Genomic DNA, 19,821 nt, shown 5'->3' on the forward strand with positions numbered 1-19,821 from the left:
TGACCACCATCTACAATATTACAAGTGCCATTTCTCCCCACATCCCTTCCATATCATTCTTACCCTGTTTTATATTTTCCCCATAGCAGCCATCACCACCTGTCTTATATTTATTACATTTAATTTCTCATCTGTTCCTTCCCAGTAGAACGCAAGCTCCACGAGATCAGGGACTTTGTGTGTGTTTTTTCTCCTGCTGTATCCCTGGTGCTCAGAATAATGGGAGACACATTAATAACTTGCAGGTCACCTTTATGTCACAATTTTAAAACTTTACACTTAATAGAACTCACCACGTACCAGGCACTGTTCCAAGCACTTAAAAATTACCTTACTTAATCCTCCAAACAACCCTGCCCAGTAGATACTATTATTATCATTCCCCATTTTACAAATGAGAAACTGGTACAGAGAGGTTAAGTAACCTACCCAAGGTCATACAACTAATAAATGAAAGATCCAGGCAGTCAGGCCCCAGAGTCTGCACATCTAACCCCTGGGCAATGATTCCTTTCAAAAAACTACATGGAAAACATTTAATAAAAACTTCCAGAACGAGATGCAAATTTTATTTGAAAAGCATTCAGATTTCTGGGAGGGCTACTATTCCTATGTGCCATCAGAGTTCAAATACTGGAGGCATTCCCAATGTTCCACTCACAAATGAAATGAAATGAAATCTGTGGCGGCCCCTGCTGTGAATAAAATCGAAGAGAAAGATGCTGGTATATTTGGTGCTATGCTTAAAAGACCTGCAGACCTATCCTTCTCTTTTCAAAGTAAAAACTGTGGCAGTCTCTCTGGCCAGGTAGTGTGTGTCCACATACCACTGCAGCAAATGCCTGTAAGTCACGTGACTTATTTTCCTTTAGGGAGGAAACCAAGCAATTCAGGACACAGGTGTGTGCACCAACTTGTGTAACTGACGGCCGTGGGAGGGGTGGGGCCTTGCAGGGCTAGTGCCACCAATAACTTAGGAGAGTTCACATTAGAAGAGCTTTCCTTCTGTATTAAGTTGGCATACTGTCCTCTAAAAAGTTATTTTTAAAAGAGATTGTCTGTTTTTTCAACTTCATGGGTTAGGTCGGCTTCATGAATAAAGCTCTTCGTATATTAAAGAAGGCAGGGTATCAACTGTGAGCTGGAAAGCCAGCAGAGAACATTTCCATTATGAAGATAATCTATGTAAGTATGTTTGCTGCCTGGACACTTGAATTTGCAACCCATCCCTTCTGTGTATCCTTAGTTAATACCGTAGTGCCGGGCACAGAGCTGCCCTGGACAGGGTGTAGAATAATCGTTACTGTATACGTGTGATAAGTTATGTAAAGTCCACTTCCTGTCCGGTGGAGGGTCTCCGTCCAGTCTCCTCGCACCGCTGCCTTCGCGAGTGTAGTCAGAATTAAAGCACTCAGGTTTCACCAACAGAGTAGGAGTCCACGGGGTTCCCTTCCCAGGCCACGCCGGCTTTGGGGGGCACCCACCGAGGGTCGGCTCTACCTGAAATCCAGCCGCGGTCGGCCGAAAGCGCAGCGTCGCAGCAGGTTCCGGTCGCTCTTCCACCTGCTGCCAAAGCGGGAAGGCTACGTGGAAGACAACCTTGTCCTGGGCTGGAGGCAGCGGCCACCGCGGCCGCATTTGGTCCTCCGAGATCCCATGTTCCCTTGCGCCAAGGAGACGTCCGGCGGCTCCGCAGGGCCTTTCTACGCCATCGCAGGGCCTTTCTACGCCATCGCGGCGCCTCTCTATGGTCCATTGCCGCGTTCAAGGTGGGTGTCATGGCTGCCGGCGTTGAGTTGGCAGGAGTTGCCAACGGAACTGGGGAAAGTCACTAAAGCAGAGGAAGAAGTGGCCTAACCCGGACTGTGGGAAGTCGTGAGAATGAGCGGAGGCCCCGCGGGGGTGCCCATGTCACTGGAATTGGGCCCCTGGTAAAGTCCCAGGCCAGGCCTCTGCGTTTCTAGTCAGAGCCCGGCGGTTGCTGGGGGTCTCCGAAGCCGGCGTTGTCTAGGAACCCCTGTCTTATCAAATCCTGAGTGTTGTGATTTGGACCAGTCCCCCGGAGACAGCGGTTCAAGGACATTTGGCCGGGGTCGTCCGACGACGCTGGCCGCCTTTCTCGGAGCGGAGCAGGTTGTTCTCTAACCCGCAGCGATGTCGTCCTGGCTTGGGGGCCTCGGCTCTGGCTTGGGCCAGTCCCTGGGTCAAGTCGGGGGCAGCCTGGCTTCCCTCACTGGCCAGATTTCAAACTTTACGAAGGATATGCTGATGGAGGGCACGGAGGATGTGGAAGGTAACCGCTGGGGCGATGGGAGGGAGGGATTTACTGGGACCCTGGGAGCGTCCGTTTGGTCCCCAAGTCCATCTGTCACGAGACGCAGACAGGTCCAGAGGAGTGTCACTCCTTTTGCCTCTTAACCGATTTCCTCTGGTGAGAGACCATGGGGGTCGGGGGGTGGGGGAAGAGTTCTGGTTCTTCTCCTTTGAGTACCCAGGATAGTTCAGAGCTGTAGAAACTGCCCCTACGTCGCGTAGTTTATTTTTGTTTGGTTCATCCACGCCCACCTCTTCCTTTGCCCTTAACTTGGGGGCGGAACTGATTTTGATCCTCTTCCTTTATACTGACACAGTTTAAAAAATTATTTGTGTATGACACGTCACTTTTGGGGGGTTTTCTTTCTTCGATTTTCGTTAACAATTGAAGTAACTCATAATTAAGGTATTTAGTGACTCTTACTCTTTCTCACTTGAATATATTGTTAGTGAAACATGGGTATGGTTTTCCTATTATTTTATAGTTTTGCTTATTCTGGTGACACATTACAGCGTTCCAGCTGAAAGTGTACTTTTGTGCCTAATTGCCCACTGCCTCCCCCCCCACACCATATTTCTACAGTAGAACAAGTAAGATAACCCTGTTCTTTGGGTACCCTTAGCAACCTTCACTCATTTTTGAAGTCCTCATTTTGTTTTACTAATGAATAGTGACCCAGAGTTACATGGTAATCGTTGATTAAGTTAATTACTCCTTTGATTTCTTGATATTTCTTTCAGCAAGTAGTATTTAGATCAAAAGACTTTTTAAATTTCATTGTGAGTCTGCCTCCAGAGAGATAATGGGTGGTCTTTTGATGAGAGCAGTTTCTTTGGCAGTTTGTTGTAAATAAATTAGAATTCTGGTTTAATTTTTTAATACTGATTTAACTGAGTTTTCGTGTTTATTTGGTTGAAATAGAGAACGATGGTTTGATTTAGAAAAATAGTATCTATATTTAGAATTTCTGTGGGGTCTACTTAGAAGGGAGGAAGATTGGGGAGCTGCCGAAATCCATTTAACTGCTTGGGGGTACATCAGGTGGGACAGGTTGGGGATGGGAGTTAAAGGGATTCTTCCTGTGTTCAGGAAAGGCTCATGTGACCCTGAGGGCAGTCAGAAGCAGAGAAGGGCTAGATAACATGGGAAATGCCAAGTCTCTCCTTGTTTCCTAGATAGGGGAAAACAGTTGACTATTCCTTTGACCCTAAGCCAGAAAATAGGCACCCCGCCTCTAACTTGGATGTCCCACAGGCTTAAGGTAGAATTCAGTTTGTTCTTCCCACCAAATGTGCTCCTGTATTCTCAATTTTAATGGTTTCACCATCTACCCATTCTAAACTTGGAAATCTTTGTCACTTTGTTTTGCGACTTTCTTTCTTTTCTCCTACTTCCAATTAGTCACCAAATCTTGTTCATCCTGTGCCTGAATTGTTTGTATTTGTCCTTTCCTTATTATTCCTACTTCCCTACTTCAGATCCCCATTATCTCTCCCACACACTATTTCTCTTTCATGTCCTGTCACTTGTTTCTCCTTACATTACTCCATTTCCTGTTGTGTTGCCAATTACTTTTCTAAAAACAAATGTGCTTTAAAATCTCTTGACTCTGTTACTTACAGGATAAAATCCAAGCCTCTCAATTTTGGGAGACCAGAAACCTATCCTATCTGGGTTCAACCTACCTCTTCCAGTCTTACCTCTTGTTCTCTCCCCTTTTCTCCCAATAGCCGCATATATGCACATTCATATACACAAGCATGCTTACACCCAGAGCTTCTGCACAGGCAACGTTGTGAGGTACCTACACAGCTCCAGGCCTTTGCATGGAAAGCCCTTCCTTTCTACTTCCTCCACTACCCTCCTTTGCCTGGAAAACAGTTTTTCCTGTATGACCCTGTATGACCCTGTATGACTCACATGTCAGGTACCTGGTGAAACCATTCTCACTCCATGGCAGGCTGAGTTGTGTCTAACAGAACTTTGTGGATCTCTCTCTGACAGCTCTATTTTATTTATCCTTATATTACCAGTATGTGGTCCCTTCCTTGGTACCTAGTAGATGCTCAATAAAAAATTTGCTGAGTGATTAAAAATCTGCTTTTATTGTTTTCCCTTTGCATTAAAATAGGACTTGCTTAACATCCAATTTATTGATTTTGTGACTCATTTAAAAATAGGGTCAGAGTGCAGTTCATTTATTCATTCAACAAGTATTTATTGAGTGTCTACCCTGTGCCAGCAGTGAACAAGAACCGTTCCAAAATAGCACTGTTGATACAACTTGAAAATTATCCATCTTTACAATATCAGAAAGTTGCTCTTTAACCAAACACTATATTGATTTAGGAGCTTGGGCTTTTAAATCAGACATGGATTGAAATTCCACTTCCATGTGTTACAAATTGTGGGATCTTTGGAAAACTATTAAATACTTAACCTTTAAAAAGCAGAGTGTTCTTATCTGTTAAATAGGGATAATTATACCTGTCATGAAGTTGGGAGGATTAAATGAAATCATGAGTGTAAAATGCATGGCACTGTGCCTAACAAATAGTAAGCATCAATAAATGATAGTTGTTATTTTTGTTTTCCCTCATTGAGGAAAACTTTTTTGGTCTGCATAACATCTCCCATTTATTCTTAAAAAGACCAGGATTTTGTGGGGGAGGCTCTGGGGGGAAAAGCCTTCATGACTTTTTTTTTTTTAATCCCTCTTTGAAACAACTGCTGCTTCTAACAATGACCTTCCTAAACAGATTAGATTATAATTTGTTCCCTTCTAAATAGCAATTAGACAATCCTGTCAGAGTTTCAAGCAAGATGTATAAACAACCACCCAAGCATCCCCACCTGATGATTTTCAAAAGAAGAAGAGTGGGTTTGTCACTGTTATTAATTGGATGCCACTTGTATTTTCTTTTGATTTAAACTAATTCAGAGAAATTATTTTTATAGTATTAAAGGGCTGTGAGTAATGAAGAATACTAGTACTTAGAAAAGAAATCTAGCTCTGTGGATGATGATTATCTGGCAGCATCAGCTGTGCCATTTTGGTACTGTGGGCCTTTGACTTTCCTTTTAAATGAAAATGTACAAAACAAGACTGAGCTCATTCACGTTTTAGATAACTTGTGTCTACGTTACTTGAAATAAGTGTTCTTTTGCTGCATTTTTATTCTTTGTTTGTAGGTCATTAATTTTTTGGTAGTATTGGGAGTAGAAAAAGGCCCTCTAAACCCCAGTTTCATAAGAGAAATACATCCTTGGGAATTCCGTGGTGGTCCAGTGGTTAGGACTTGGCGCTTTCATTGCCGAGGGCCTGGGTTCAATCCCTGGTCGGGGAACTAAGATCCCACAAGCCGCACGGCACGGCCAAACCAAGAAAAAAAAAAGAAAAGAAATATGCCCTTAAAACCCCAGCTGCGTAAGTTTCATCAAAATTTATACTAAGCCAACAGAGAGAGATTAATTTTCCATAACAAAATTTTTTTTAATTTATTTTATTTTTGGCTGCTTTGGGTCTTTGTTGCTGTGCGCTGGCTTTCTCTAGTTGCGGTGAGCGCGGGTTTCTCATTGCGGTGGCTTCTCTTGTTGCAGAGAACGGGCTCTAGGCTCACTTTTTCAATAGTTGTGGCTCGCGGGCTCTAGAGCGCAGGCTCAGTAGCTGTGGCACACGGGCTTAGTTGCTCTGCGGCATGTGGGATCTTCCCAGACCGGGGCTCGAACCCGTGTCCCCTGCATTGGCAGGCTGATTCTTAACCACTGCGCCACCAGGGAAGCCCCATAACAAAATTTTAATGAACACTTCCATGGGGTAAAGGTAGATGCTCTAGGGTATAGAAGATAGGCAAAGAATGACTTACATGACGATAAAGAACATTTGTGACAATAGAAAGTTGTGATAACAATCAAGTGATGTTTGTCTTCTGAATTTGTTCTTAGATCAGCATACCATTCTGTTTAAAGCTCAGTGAAATATGCTTCCCTTAAAATGCCTGTTTACTTCACATGGTGTTGACTGAGTATATATTCAGTATATGCTGTTTCTTTTGTAGCAGAATTACCTAATGCTAGGAGAAAGGAAGTTGAAGCCATTCATACAATCTTAAGATCAGAGGTAAGGAAACGTTAAAGATTTAGATTTTTTTCTTTTTTGAAGCCATGAAAGTTATTCATACTTTATTTCAGTCCTCTCTTTTTAATGCACTTTTTCTCTCTTTCCCTTTATCTTAATTTTTTTTTTTAAGCCCTGTCATCTTCATTTGATGAAGAATATATTTACATGTTACTGCACTTTGCTATTAAATATTCCCACCGCTGCTTCTGAATGCTGGAAGAAGGAAATCTGCCAAATTTAGAAAATAACATTGGCAAGTTTATCATTATCAAGGATTTACTATGTTTTATTAGTATGCTAAACTGCAGTAGTACATTTATTTAAGTATAATGTGAAGAATGCAATTCTGTTTAATCTAGAGCTTTTTAATCCCCTAACATTAAAAAAGTGTGATATTTGTATACAGAGAATGTAGAATATAGGAGTAGCAAATTAATTTTACCATTTTTTTCATTATTAGTCAGTGCCTCATGGTAACTAGCTCTGGACATTGTACTTAATAGGGATGAGGAAATGTTGGAAAGGGTTCAAAGGAAAGCCGTAAAGAAAATGAAAGGTTTTAAAGTGGGATCTGTTGTAAAGTACTAAAGACACCCAACTATTTAGCCTTTGGATAAGAACAGCAAGGGAACACTTAATAGTATTTCAGCAAACAGTATTCTTAGAGGACTGTGGTAAGCATGTTTTCCCTTGCTAAGCCCATAAAAGAGAAAATGGAATTTAAATATAAGAAAATACTTTCTGACTGAGCTCTGGTCTAGATTATCAAGGTCAGATTGTGGAATTTGAAAGTAGAGGGATCTCTCAAGAGGGACTATTGAAGTATTCTGCCTCAATAGAAGATGGCAATTTGGTGGCACTTAAGAGACCTTAGCTGTAATTACCTAATTAGTAGATACTTCAGTGACAGATGAATGTAATAGCTTCTTTCTTTGTAAGGCTGAGATAGGAAATCGTCCCTATAGTCCCTAGAGAAATCCTTGAGAAAGCACTCAGGATGGGCCCACCGAGGAAAATTAGATGGCAGAGATGTGTGTAATGGTATTAATTAAGCTAAATTTGCCAGTATACATTTGGGGGAGGGGGGAAGCAAATGGGGTTAACCTGCTTAATGAATGACTGCTCTGTACTGAGGTTGAGAAGAGAGATAGAAATCTTCTGTCCCTCTGTTGATTTCAACTCTAGTCTCTCTCCTTATTTTATCTTTGGACTGTGGCAAGTATGGTTCTAGTGTTCAAAAATATTTATTTTTGGTATAACACATCCCCAAATGAAAGCCAACTTCCTTGCTTGGTGCTTATTCAGAGTACCGTGAGCTACTCAAATACTGGGTTAGCCAAAAAGTTTGTTTGGGTTCCTGGACAAACTTTTTGGCCAACCCAACACTAGAGGAAAACAGACTATTGGACTTTCCAAAGACTTTATTTTCTAAGGTGATTTTGACTATACATGATTCTTGCCTTCTATCAGCACATAAGCACTTCATAAAGGTAATGCCTTATGTGACTGCAATAGGAGAAAGTGAACATATGATTGAAACCACTAGGAGATTACAATAGAAAATTCTATTTATTTAGAAAGTTTTAGTATAGACAGAGGGCAGTATGTTTTCTAGAGGAAATTAGATTTGCGTACAGATGTTAATATTTGAAATTGACTTAATTAGTTAAGTTTCCTCAGTTGCAACTAATGGCAACCAATCTAAGCTAATTTAACCATCTGTGCCAAGAAAAAGTCTTCACATTTACCATCTCGATCCAATGTACTTTTAATTTTTTTGTTTTAAGTTATTTTATAAAAAATTTACAGAAGTAAGAATAAAGTGATAGTGAAAAACTTTATTACAAATTTTAATAAGAACTTATATATAGCAAATTCAGACTTTTATTCCATGTGTTTCTGCTTTTGAAAGCATATATGCTCAGAATAGGCAATGTTCTTTGAATGCAGTTAACTGCTTATTAACTCTTTTTGTGAACTGGAATGTATCTTGTGAATACTGATTCCAGATTTCAATTACATCTCTAATAGATTTTAACCTATTATTACTTCTGGTTCTTCTTCCTGACTTGTGTCATTAAAACCAATACTTATGAAAACTTTGACGGCTTATGATTTTGTTAAATGCATGGCTGTTTGCTCCATAATTACAAAGCATTTTTATTCTTAGATTTATAAATACCAATTAGAGTGATCAGTCCACTGAGTTTTTTCATTTTTATGTCATCTGTTTCCTCCTAGTCACCTGTGTATACACCTGCCTTCAGCATTTGTCCATGTAGGGACTGTATCAAGTAAATGCTGGTGTACAAATGTGTATAATGAAAGAATACTGTTACATATCCATTTAGTAAAGTGGCATGAATGGTTCAGGTTTTTGTCACAAAATATTGTGAGATAAAATCTTTTCTTATAGAATGACTAACTTCATGAGAACACCATATTTCCTTTTTGCTCTTAGAAATATGTTGTTCACTCCTCAGTTCTTGAGTTTGAGAAATTCATCTAGGATATTGTTATTCGAAGACTTGTCTGAGATTTTGCTCCTACATTCATTTTCACCATAACCATTAGACTCTAGAGTCTAATGCTGTTTTCTGTCTCTTTGCATTTATCTTCTCAGTTGTCTAATTGTGGAATATTTTCCTCTGTCAGTTTTCTTCTCTGTTGAAAAGTGAAAATTCTGAATTTTCAATTGTGTTCAATGAAAGTGAAAAAAAAAAAAACCTCCCCCCAAAACAAACAAAAAAACCACTGCAAAGATGGTGTCTCCAGATTGACTTTTTCCTTTTTAAAAGATGATGCAGTACTTTGGGTAATGCAGTCAGAAAACTGGTTATTTCACTGTTGCATCATTCTTCTAGGTGATTCCATCAGTTCTTCTGTTTTCTTAAGTCTTTTTTTAACATAGTTGTAAATAATTGATGATTAATGATTAATTCTTAGGATGATAAAATAGCAAAACGTTTCAAGATACAGAAAAAACAAGATCATTGTGACCTCATGATTATTCTTAGATTTATATTGTAAAAGGGCCCAATGTACCCTTATGGTAATTGCAAGATAGAATGAGTTTTAATCTTTTTTTTTTAAAAGTGTATTTTCTCTTTGTTTGTTGGAAGACTACTAGGAAAGAATAAATGTTTTAAATATCAGTCCTTAATACTACTCAAAAAAGAAACTCACAAACTAAAATTGGTTCCAGTAGACCTTGATGATATAACAAGGGTTAAGCACAATGGAATAATTTAAGGATATGAGTATCTCATGGATTCCAAGGCATAAATTTTAGCCAGTCTTTAGGAAAGGGCTTCAACCAGAACTGGATGCCATCAGGAATCCATCTGTCTCATTTTTATTCCTCTCTGTTCTTTGTGTGTGTTTATTCTTTTTTCCTTTCAGACCAGCCCCCTCTGCTTCATATTTCATATAATAGAAAATATGACCACGGACAACTCCTGGCATGTTTTGGGTCAGCCACATGAAGAGAATCTGTCCTTCATATGCTTTATCAACCTGACTCTTACATGACTAGGGAGATGAGGAAAGACAACCAATTAGTTATTGGCCAAATTGAAAGTTTTCCAGTTCTAGTTATTCATCAGCGTTAAACAAGTAGCCTTAGGTATTTTTATGTGAAAAAGCCTAGAGTGGACTTTACGACTAGGTTTTGACTTTAGTATATTCTCTTGCTTCAGTTATGTATGGTATTTTCATGTGAACAGCTCACAGAAAATCGTGCAAATGCAGCCAGTACATTAGAAGGTAATTAGTTGTGTGACCATTGATCCTGTTTCTTATTCATATTTCTGCAGGATAACCAAGGTCTGTTAGATTTCTGGAGATAGACTCCCAAAACTAGAGTTTGTGTGTGTGATAATTTTTCCTTTATTTTACACCATTGATTTTCTCTGGGAATTCATTTAATCTCCCTGGTTCATAATTTTCACATATGTTGATGTAAGAAATTCCTAGAATCTAAGAAGAAAACAGATGACATCCTCAAAGTGAAAAAGTCTTCACCTTCTAGCGGGAGCTTTCTTTCCCACCATGAATCTCCTTATTCTCAGTTATCATTGTTAAACTCTGCTTGCAGATACATTAGTAGAATTCTTAGTATATTATTATCTGTAATAATTTGTAAATTCCTTTTTGCAGAAAGTTTTAGTGTCCGTTTCTCTTGCTCCATTATACCCTTATTCATTCAAATGTCAAAGGATGATATTAGGTTAATAATTTACTACTTAGGTACATAAAATTTAAGTAATTTTTTCCAGCATCTTAAAACAAAAGACTGTGATGTCCAGATTCATTGAATTATATTTAGAGTATTTTTTGTACTTCTAACTGTAGTTTTCCAAACTGAGTTCTATTAGTGGTTTTTAAAATGGATTTTTCAGAGGTGCCTCACTCAGGAGCCTAGGGTTCAGTCAGAAAAGTAATGTCAGTTTTTGTCCTCCTACCTATACGTCAGCCATAAGTCTTTTTTAAAAAGGTTTCTTTAAAAAATTTCTACTGTTCAGGGAGAAAACAAAAGTTTAAGCATGTACTCTAGGTCATTCATTTACCAGACACTTATTGCCTACTGCATGCTAGACATTGGGTGTACAAAGATGGGGGAAACACTGATCAGTGAGTTTTCCTTAGCAGAAAATCAAACTGATCAAGATTTTTAAAAAACTTTGGTTCAGAATTATGCATAATCTCTATAAACATGCTTATTGCACTTGTAACTTTAATTGAAATTGTGGTTTAAAGGTCAGAATTCTGAGACCTACTATAGTACATCTTTTTTGTGCATGAAGCAATATGTTTTTCATAATGCCCTGCACATAACTGTTACTAACATGTTTTACTTTTAGTCTTTTTGTTGAAAACACTTTTTTCGTTGCTTCTAGAATGAGAGACTCAAAAAACTTTGTACTGATCTGGAAGAGAAGCATGAAGCATCAGAGCTTCAAATAAAGCAGCAGTCTATGAGTTATCGAAATCAACTGCAACAGAAAGAGGTAAAGGTTATTACAGTTACTTCATGTTTACTTCACTGTAATGTATTTAGGATGGTTTCTAAGAGTTATAATATAAATCAGGCTCTGTTTAGATCCATGAAAATATCAAAAGGGTGTTGAAATTAGTAATTTCCAACTCAGTATGATACCACTAATTTAACAAGAACTCTGAAAGCTTTTACGTTTATATTACATAAACTAACCTTTGTGGAGTTTAATTTCTACTTTCCAAAAGAAGAAAAGTCTTTGTGTACAATATCTTCAGGCATTTGTTGCTTATAATTTCTGATTTTATGAAACTTATTTCTCATCTATTTACCTAAATTTGTTTTAAATCATTGTGATTGTTAATAACATTTCTTTTTAAAAAAATGATTTTAACTACAAGTGTTAACATATGCTTACTAGTGTTTACTTGATTTTCCATGGAAAAACAGAATATTAGGTATTTTATAGTTGACTTATACTGTTCTATAATTTTTCCCCCTTTTTGATAGAAATGGTTATTTTGGAGGTAGCTTATCTTTCCTTTGCGGTTTTGATAATATTATATAATTTAACCAGTGTTACTACAAATCCTTAAAATAATAGACTATGTCCCTAATGTTTCATTCTGTCGTTGAATTCTCTTTAGTGTTTAGTATGTAAGTGGAATTCAGTAAATGATTCTGTGGAATTGAGCCACAGAATTTCTTGTTTAATTATCCAGATCACTGGGGTGTTCTTCAGTTTGTTGATTAAATGTTCATTTCTACCATCACTTTATATTTGGGTTTTTAAAATTTAGATGCATTGATTTCAAGTTCTTTTAGTGACATACTAAGATGAAAAATAAACCACATTGAAGATAAATATAAACATTTAAAGAAGAACTTAAATTTCCAATCTGTTTGGAATTGATTTCATAAAATACAATAAAAATGAATAACTACAAAAATAAAATGAATGTAAAAAAGCACAGTTACAAGTTCAAATTAAAGTTAAAAGCCCACTTTTTTTTTTTGTAAAGATTCAAAAGATGTAAAATTACTCTGTCAACTTGCTTTATTTTTTTAAACTTTATTTATTTGTTTATTTTTGGCTGCGTTGGGTCTTCGTTGCTGCGCGCAGCCTTTTCTCTGGTTGCGGCGAGCGGGGGCTACTCTTTGTTGAGGTGCGCGAGCTTCTCATTGCGGTGGCTTCTTTTGTTGGGAGTACGGGTTCTAGGTGCACAGGCTTCAGTAGTTGTGGCTCACAGGGCTCGAGCCCGTGTCTCCTGCCTTGGCAGGTGGATTCTTAACCACTGCGTCACCTGGGAAGCCCCTGTCAACTTACTTTAAAAGTCTTTAAGCCTTACTCTTTCAGTTTCTTTACTTATCTTGTCATGGACTGGTAGCAAACATTCATGGCATTGGTCCACAGACCACACTTTAAGCAGCACTGATTTACAGATACTCCAATAGAGCAGTAGCTGAATCACCCAGGGGTTTACAGCTGAATCATAAAAAATACACATTGTTAGGTCCTCTAGGAGATTCTGATTTAGCGTACTGGGAAGGGGCTCTGGTATTGGTATTTTTTGAAAACCCCATAGCTGATTCTGATGCTTACATCCTAGTTGAAAAAACTGCTGTGGAATAATCTGGCATTTTATTTTCTACTTCACTATGGATATTAGAGGGCAAATTAAGAATTCAAGTTTAGGAATACGTCTTTGTTAGTAGAGTTTGTACTTTTTAACTCTACAGCTTGATATAAATGTCTGTTGTATAATGAGAACTTTTTTGCATTATAGCTACATTTGAAAAGAATTGTTGATTTCAGTACTTTTTAGTAGAATGAAAGATAATATATACTTTAGATCTGCTATTTTCTGAATCTATTTGTTGCTCTCGTGATGTTCATACTGCCCAGAGATGCAATTTGCCTCATGTCATTTATGGGAAAATAAAATTTGTACATTATTGTAAATCTCCATTAGAGAAGGGGCTCTGATACGAAAAAATGTCTGTTTACTATGACATTTAACATAATTGTATTTGGTTTTTGTTTGTCTAATTGCTTGACATTAGAAATACTGTTACTTGCTGACTGTCTCCTCAGTATCAAATTTTCCTCCATTGTGGCAGGTTGTCTTTTGGACTAGCTTGAGTATTTTACAGAAAGCTTATTTCAGTTTTCTCTAGCTTGCTTTTATGTTTTGAGTAATCTTTTACTTGGAATGGATGTGGCATTATGGTAAGTCCTATTTTTATAACTTCTTTTGGACATTGACTTGGTATTGCAAGCCTTCAGTCAAAACTCTACTCGGGGTTTCACGGTTTTTATACTGTTGTCTCCCTGAATAGAGTCAGATTTTCACGGGCCTTTCTTTGCCAAGGCTAAAGCCAAGGCCTCTTTCAGTGCACGATTTCCTTCTAAGGCTAATGGGCTATTAATCATAGGCTTACTGTGAAGATCGGATTAATAAATCAAAGCTTCCTTCTAGCTGTGTTGTGTAGACCAGTACAGAGTTACCTGATTCATGGTGCATTTTAAGCCTAAATCCAGCCATACATAATCAGTTACCAAAGACTCTTCCAACAGGTGTTCTAAGGAAGCTTACAGTGCATAGACTGTTGCAGCTTTTATTTTCTCATCTCTTGAGGCTTGATAATCACAAACAGAACCCTAAGAAATTGCGTATATACTATACTACCTGGTATGTAGAAGGTGGTAAACTGATGTTTAACTGAGCATTTTATTGCTTTAGTTAATGTATGAGTGGAATTCTGTTGCTCATATTAATCGGAACATTATGCTCTATGGTAATCATGGTTTTGAAATAAAAATGTTATGTTGGGGTGTTATAGACAACTTGGATTCAGTTGATGGAGTACTGTCGTTGGGTAATCTTAAACTATTATAACTTTTAACATTATGAATGTATAAAAGGGTCAATATGCTTATTTTGAAGTACCTTCTCTAAAATATGGATTATAAATATAGGTAGAAATCAGCCATCTTAAAGCAAGACAGATCGCGCTGCAGGATCAGTTGCTGAAGCTACAGTCAGCTGCTCAGTCAGTGATTTCAGGAGCTGGTGGTGTACCAGCAACCGCTGCATCTCCTTCATTCAGTTACGGTTTAAGTCATCATGCTTCAGCGTTCCACGATGATGACATGGATTTTGGTGACATCATTTCATCACAACGAGAAATAAACAGATTGTCAAATGAAGTTTCAAGACTTGAGTCTGAAGTTGGCCACTGGAGGCATATTGCTCAGGTAGGTAGAATTTTCATGAATTTTTGAAAACTGTGAGTGAGTAAAAGTAACGATGCTGTGTGTAGAAGTCTTGGTATCAGAAAGAACCCTGGACTAGGAAGTCAGAAACCTGTATTCTGATTCAGCCAGTGACTTTTTAAATGGTTTTAGTCAGGTCATCTTTCTCTCTCAGCCTCAGTTTCCCCTTCTGTACAATATTTGGAAGAAATTTCCAAAAAATTTAAAGCAAGAGAACCATGCTTTAAAATAAAATTAAAAGCTACAAGTCCAGCACTTAAAGGAGACAAAAATGGAGTTGCTGTGGTTGAACCAGCACCTCTTCCCCTGGAGTCCCTGAGACTTCTCTGGTGGAACCAAGACACCAGATTTGAAACTACTTGCTTAGATGTTGTCTGAGGTTCTTCTTTGCGTTAATTATATGTAAAATGAAAAATCTGATAATTGGGATTATAAGACACATAAACTATTATGTGTTGTTTCTCACACATTAGAATAGAAATTAAGTCCTTCCTATTTTGGGCTGTAAACTTTCTTCCAAGGATCCCTTTTTTGTCTTCTTTATCAGATTTTATTTATTACTGAGGTTGCCAATACACACGAGACCTGAAATAAACTGGAACATTGTTCATATAGACTTTATTCCATCAGTGTGGAGAAAAATAAAGTACATAAGTAAAGAGATTATTTTCTATCTTTTTGTGAGTGTAATCTTGTTGTGTAAAGGAGAAATCCTCCCAATTAAAATGACCTCCTGGGCTTCCCTGGTGGCGCAGTGGTTGAGAGTCCACCTGCTGATGCAGGGGCCGCGGGTTCGTGCCCCGGTCTGGGAAGATCCCACATGCCGCAGAGCTGCTGGGCCCGTGAGTCATGGCCGCTGAGCCTGCGCGTCCGGAGCCTGTGCTCCGCAACGGGAAAGGCCACAACAGTGAGAGGCCCACGTACCGCAAAAAAAAAAAAAAAAAAAAAGATCTCCTTTCTTGTTGAGCCAAGAAAAATATTCTGTGGTGTTTTCCTTCTTATTTTGTAAAAGTATTGTCTTCCCTAATTAGTTAACAAACTCTTGAATGGTATCTTGTATTTATTGTGTATTAGTCACTATTGGACTAGGTTCTTTAAAGGGTGCTTGGCATTCTTTAATAAGAATTTGGGAAATAAATGCCCCCCATTTTTTCTTACTTGTTTTTTAAATTTTTGTTAATTGAAGTATAGTTGATTTATAATAGTTTCAGGTGTACAACACGGTGATTCAGTATTTTTATAGGTTACACTCTGTTTAAAGTTATTATAAAATATTGGCTGTATTCCCTGTGCAAATGCCCCTTTTTAAAAAAACGTATCTTCTAATAAAGCTAGTTTCTGACTTTCTCTTTTTTTTTTTTTACATCTTTATTGGAGTATAATTGCTTTACAATGGTGTGTTAGTTTCTGCTTTGTAACAAAGTGAATGAGTTATACTTTACATATGTTCCCATATCTCTTCCCTCTTGCGTCTCCCTCCCTCCCGCCCTCCCTATCCCACTCCTCTAGGTGGTCACAAAGCACCGAGCTGATCTCCCTGTGCTATGCCCTGTGCTATGCGGCTGCTTCCCACCAGCTATCTGTTTTACGTTTGGTAGTGTATATATGTCCATGCCACTCTCTCACTTTGTCCCAGCTTACCCTTCCCCCTCCCCGTGTCCTCAAGTCCATTCTCTAGTAGGTCTGTGTCTTTATTCCTGTCTTACCCCTAGGTTCTTCATGACATTTTTATTTTCTTAAATTCCATATATATGGGTTAACATATGGTATTTGTCTTTCTCTTTCTGACTTACTTCACTCTGTATGACAGATTCTAGGTCTATCCACCTCATTACAAATAGCTCACTGACTTTCTCTTTTATAAGAAAATCAGTACAACTATTTTCTAATTGTGTTTTTCTGATCTAGACTTCTAAAGCACAAGGATCAGATAGCTCTGATCAAAGTGAAATCTGCAAACTACAAAATATCATTAAGGTAAGGTGGATTGTTGGAACAGTGGCTGTTATACATCTAAAATTTGCTTATTAAAAGTATAAGCCTAGGGGCTTCCCTGGTGGTGCAGTGGTTAGGAATCCGCCTGCCAGCGCAGGGGACACAGGTTCGGGCCCTGGTCCGGGAAGATCCCACATGCCACAGAGCAACTAAGCCCGTGTGCCACAACTGCTGAGCCTGGACTCTAGAGCCCTTGAGCCACAACCACTGAAGCCCATGCGCCTAGAGCCCATGCTCCGCAACAAGAGAAGCCACTGCAATGAGAAGCCTGTGCACCTCAACAAAGAGTAGCCCCCGCTCGCTGCAACTAGAGAAAGCCCACGTGCAGCAACAAAGACCCAACACAGCCAAAAATAAATAAAATAAATAAATTTTTAAAAAGTATAAGCCTAAATTAATAAAAGGCTCAGTTATAAAAGTATTTTATAGATTATGATATTCACTTTTTTTGCTGTTTTTATATCTTCTCCATTTTTTATGGCACCTTAAGTATATAATAATATCTCTCTTTCCAAAATCATTTGGTTTTGAATATTTATTAGGTAGTTTATATTTCATAAGTTTCTATCTTCTATTGTATCTTGTAAAACAGTCTTTATTAAAACAATTCTAGGGTCACTGAAATATCAAGATACTGACAAAATACAATGTTAATATTATTTATTGTAAACAATTATTTTCCCTTCATGGTGGAATTTTGCTAGTTTGTGTCAGTTATTTCCTTCCAGAGAAGTCTCAGTTACATATACTTAGCACGGCAGTGAATTGTTTTTAGTATGTAAATTATTGTTATGTTAGAATTTTTTGGTTTTTGGTTTTATTTTTATTACAATACCAGTGTGGATGGGTTCCTCATTCAGACCTGGCTTTGAATCCTGGCTGTACTAGTTACCAGCTGTGCTGCTTTGGGCGAGTTACTTAACCTTTACAAGCTTCTGTTTATCATCAGTGAAGTAGATATCATAATACCTCTCTTGTAGGATTGTTTTTGAGGTTTAAATGTAAACTTCCTTGTCAAGTACTGGCACATAAGTAAGTGTGTAGGACTAAAGAATAACTTTATTTCTCTTCTCAGGAAATAGAAGCTAATTTATTGATTAGGATTCTTGGCTACAAGCAACGAAAACGGTCTCTGGCTAAGTAAAGCATAAGAGGGTTTATTAGAAGGAGCCAGGTACTCTGTCCACAGGATTGAAGGAAAAATTGAGCATTTTGGCCTCAGGAAGGGTAGAAATTAGACCAGCATCAGAGATCTAGGTAGCGGGACACAGTGGATAGGCTCTCCAGGGTGCAGCTATTATAATGCTTCTGGTCTAACCAGTTTCCCTCTTTGAAAGACGCAGCTGAATATCCAGGTTCCTAGGAGAGAGATAGTGGTCTCAACTTGGGTAGCGAGACACCTTGGTTGACAGTTTAGGGGTCCTATCAAAACTGAGAGAAGGAAAGACTGAGCAAAAAGATAGGTATAATAGGACAACAGGAACAGATTGGCCAGAAGGTGGACACTGGTATTGGTGGAATATGTCATTAGCAGAAGTTCATGGTCACAGATACTAAAGAGAAAAAGATATTTTTGCTTGCATTTTGTTTCAGTTGTTTATTGCTGGTGTTCCCTCATTAAAAGTAGAAAAATTGCTTTTAAGGCCCAAGAAAGGAAAGGGTGGGGTCTTTAGAATTGTCCAGATTTGGGGCCTGTACTTAAATTTTTTCAGCCTGAGCATGTTCAGAGAATTATTTTTAATAATATGGACTTTTGGACAACAATGAAATAGTTTAGTTAAATTCATTTATTTTAAATATGGTTAACTTCGTTTTTATTTTTTAAGGAACTTAAACAGAACCGAAGTCAGGAAATTGACAACCATCAACATGAAATGTCAGTATTGCAGAATGCACATCAACAGAAATTGACAGAAATAACTCGTCGGCATCGAGAAGAATTAAGTGACTATGAAGAACGGATTGAAGAACTGGAAAATCTGTTACAAGAAGGTTATTAATTTTGTTAGTTTAGTGTATTAAATGACATAATTAAATGATAGACTTAGCTGATGTAAACTTGGTCAAAGTTCTAAGGAATGAGTAAATGACTGGTTCTGCTCATCTGCCAGAAATTTACAGCGGCACCACTATTGTCAAGATTCTGCAAAAATGGAAAAGTCCTTTTACCTTTGTGGTAAATAGTTATAATACAGAGATCTCTTTGCATTGTTTGGTGTGTTTTTACTTTATTTCAAACTCAGATACAAAGGCTTCTTAGTATTTGATTCAAGTAATATCTTTCCTTAACTATTTATTTAAAAATGTTTTGTGTATTACGGTAATTTAACTTTTTTTAAAAAAAGACTTTATTTTTTTAGAGCAGTTTTAAATTTATAACAAAATTGAGGAGGTACAGAGATCTCCCTTATACCCCATTCCCCCACATGCATAGCCTCCCCCACTATCTACATCACTCATCAGAATAGTACATTTTTTTACCAAGGCACATCATAGTCACCCAAAGTCCATATTTATCTCAGAGTTTACGTTTAGTGTTGTACATTCTATGGCTTTGGACAAATGTATATCATCATAATATCATACAGAGTATTTTCACTGCCCGAAAAAACCCTCTGTGCTCTGCGTATTCATTCCCCCCATCCCACCCTTAAAACCACTGATCTTTTTATTATCTTCATTGTTTTGCCTTTTCCAAAATTGTCATATACTTGGAACCATATAGTATGTAGCCTTTTCAGATGGACTTCTTTCACTTAGTAATATGCATTCAAGTTTCCTCCATGTTTTTTTTTTTAATTTATTTTTTATTGAGGTGTAGTTTTTTTTTTTAAATATTTATTTATTTTAGCTTAGTTGCACACACGGGATCTTTGTTGCAGCATGTGGACTCCTTAGTTGCGGCATGTGGGCTTCTTAGTTGCAGCATGCATGTGGGATCTAGTTCCCCAACCAGGGATCGAACCTGGGCTCCCTGCATTAGGAGCACGGAGTCTTACCCACTGGACCACCAGGGAAGTCCCTATTGAGGTGTAGTTGATGTACAATATTATATAAGTTTCAGGTGTACACTTCCTCCATGTTTTTTCATGGCTGGATAGCTCATTTCTTTTTAAGCG

General features: G+C 37.9%; 1 protein-coding gene across 1 annotated transcript in view; it reads left to right on the forward strand.

The window, feature by feature from the left end:
- The first annotated feature begins 909 nt into the window (after window positions 1–909).
- TRIP11 (thyroid hormone receptor interactor 11) overlaps window positions 910–19,821 on the forward strand; it is a 63,918-nt gene continuing 45,006 nt past the window's right edge. Inside the window, 6 exon segments of the mRNA XM_060004025.2 lie at window positions 910–2,293; window positions 6,373–6,434; window positions 11,333–11,443; window positions 14,411–14,689; window positions 16,616–16,684; window positions 18,529–18,694. Of these exon segments, the coding sequence (XP_059860008.2) occupies window positions 2,155–2,293; window positions 6,373–6,434; window positions 11,333–11,443; window positions 14,411–14,689; window positions 16,616–16,684; window positions 18,529–18,694 (826 nt within the window). The 5' untranslated portion in view covers window positions 910–2,154.

The sequence above is a fragment of the Delphinus delphis genome, chromosome 2, assembly GCF_949987515.2.
Source record: "Delphinus delphis chromosome 2, mDelDel1.2, whole genome shotgun sequence".
In the NCBI taxonomy this organism is placed as follows: Eukaryota; Metazoa; Chordata; class Mammalia; order Artiodactyla; family Delphinidae; genus Delphinus; species Delphinus delphis.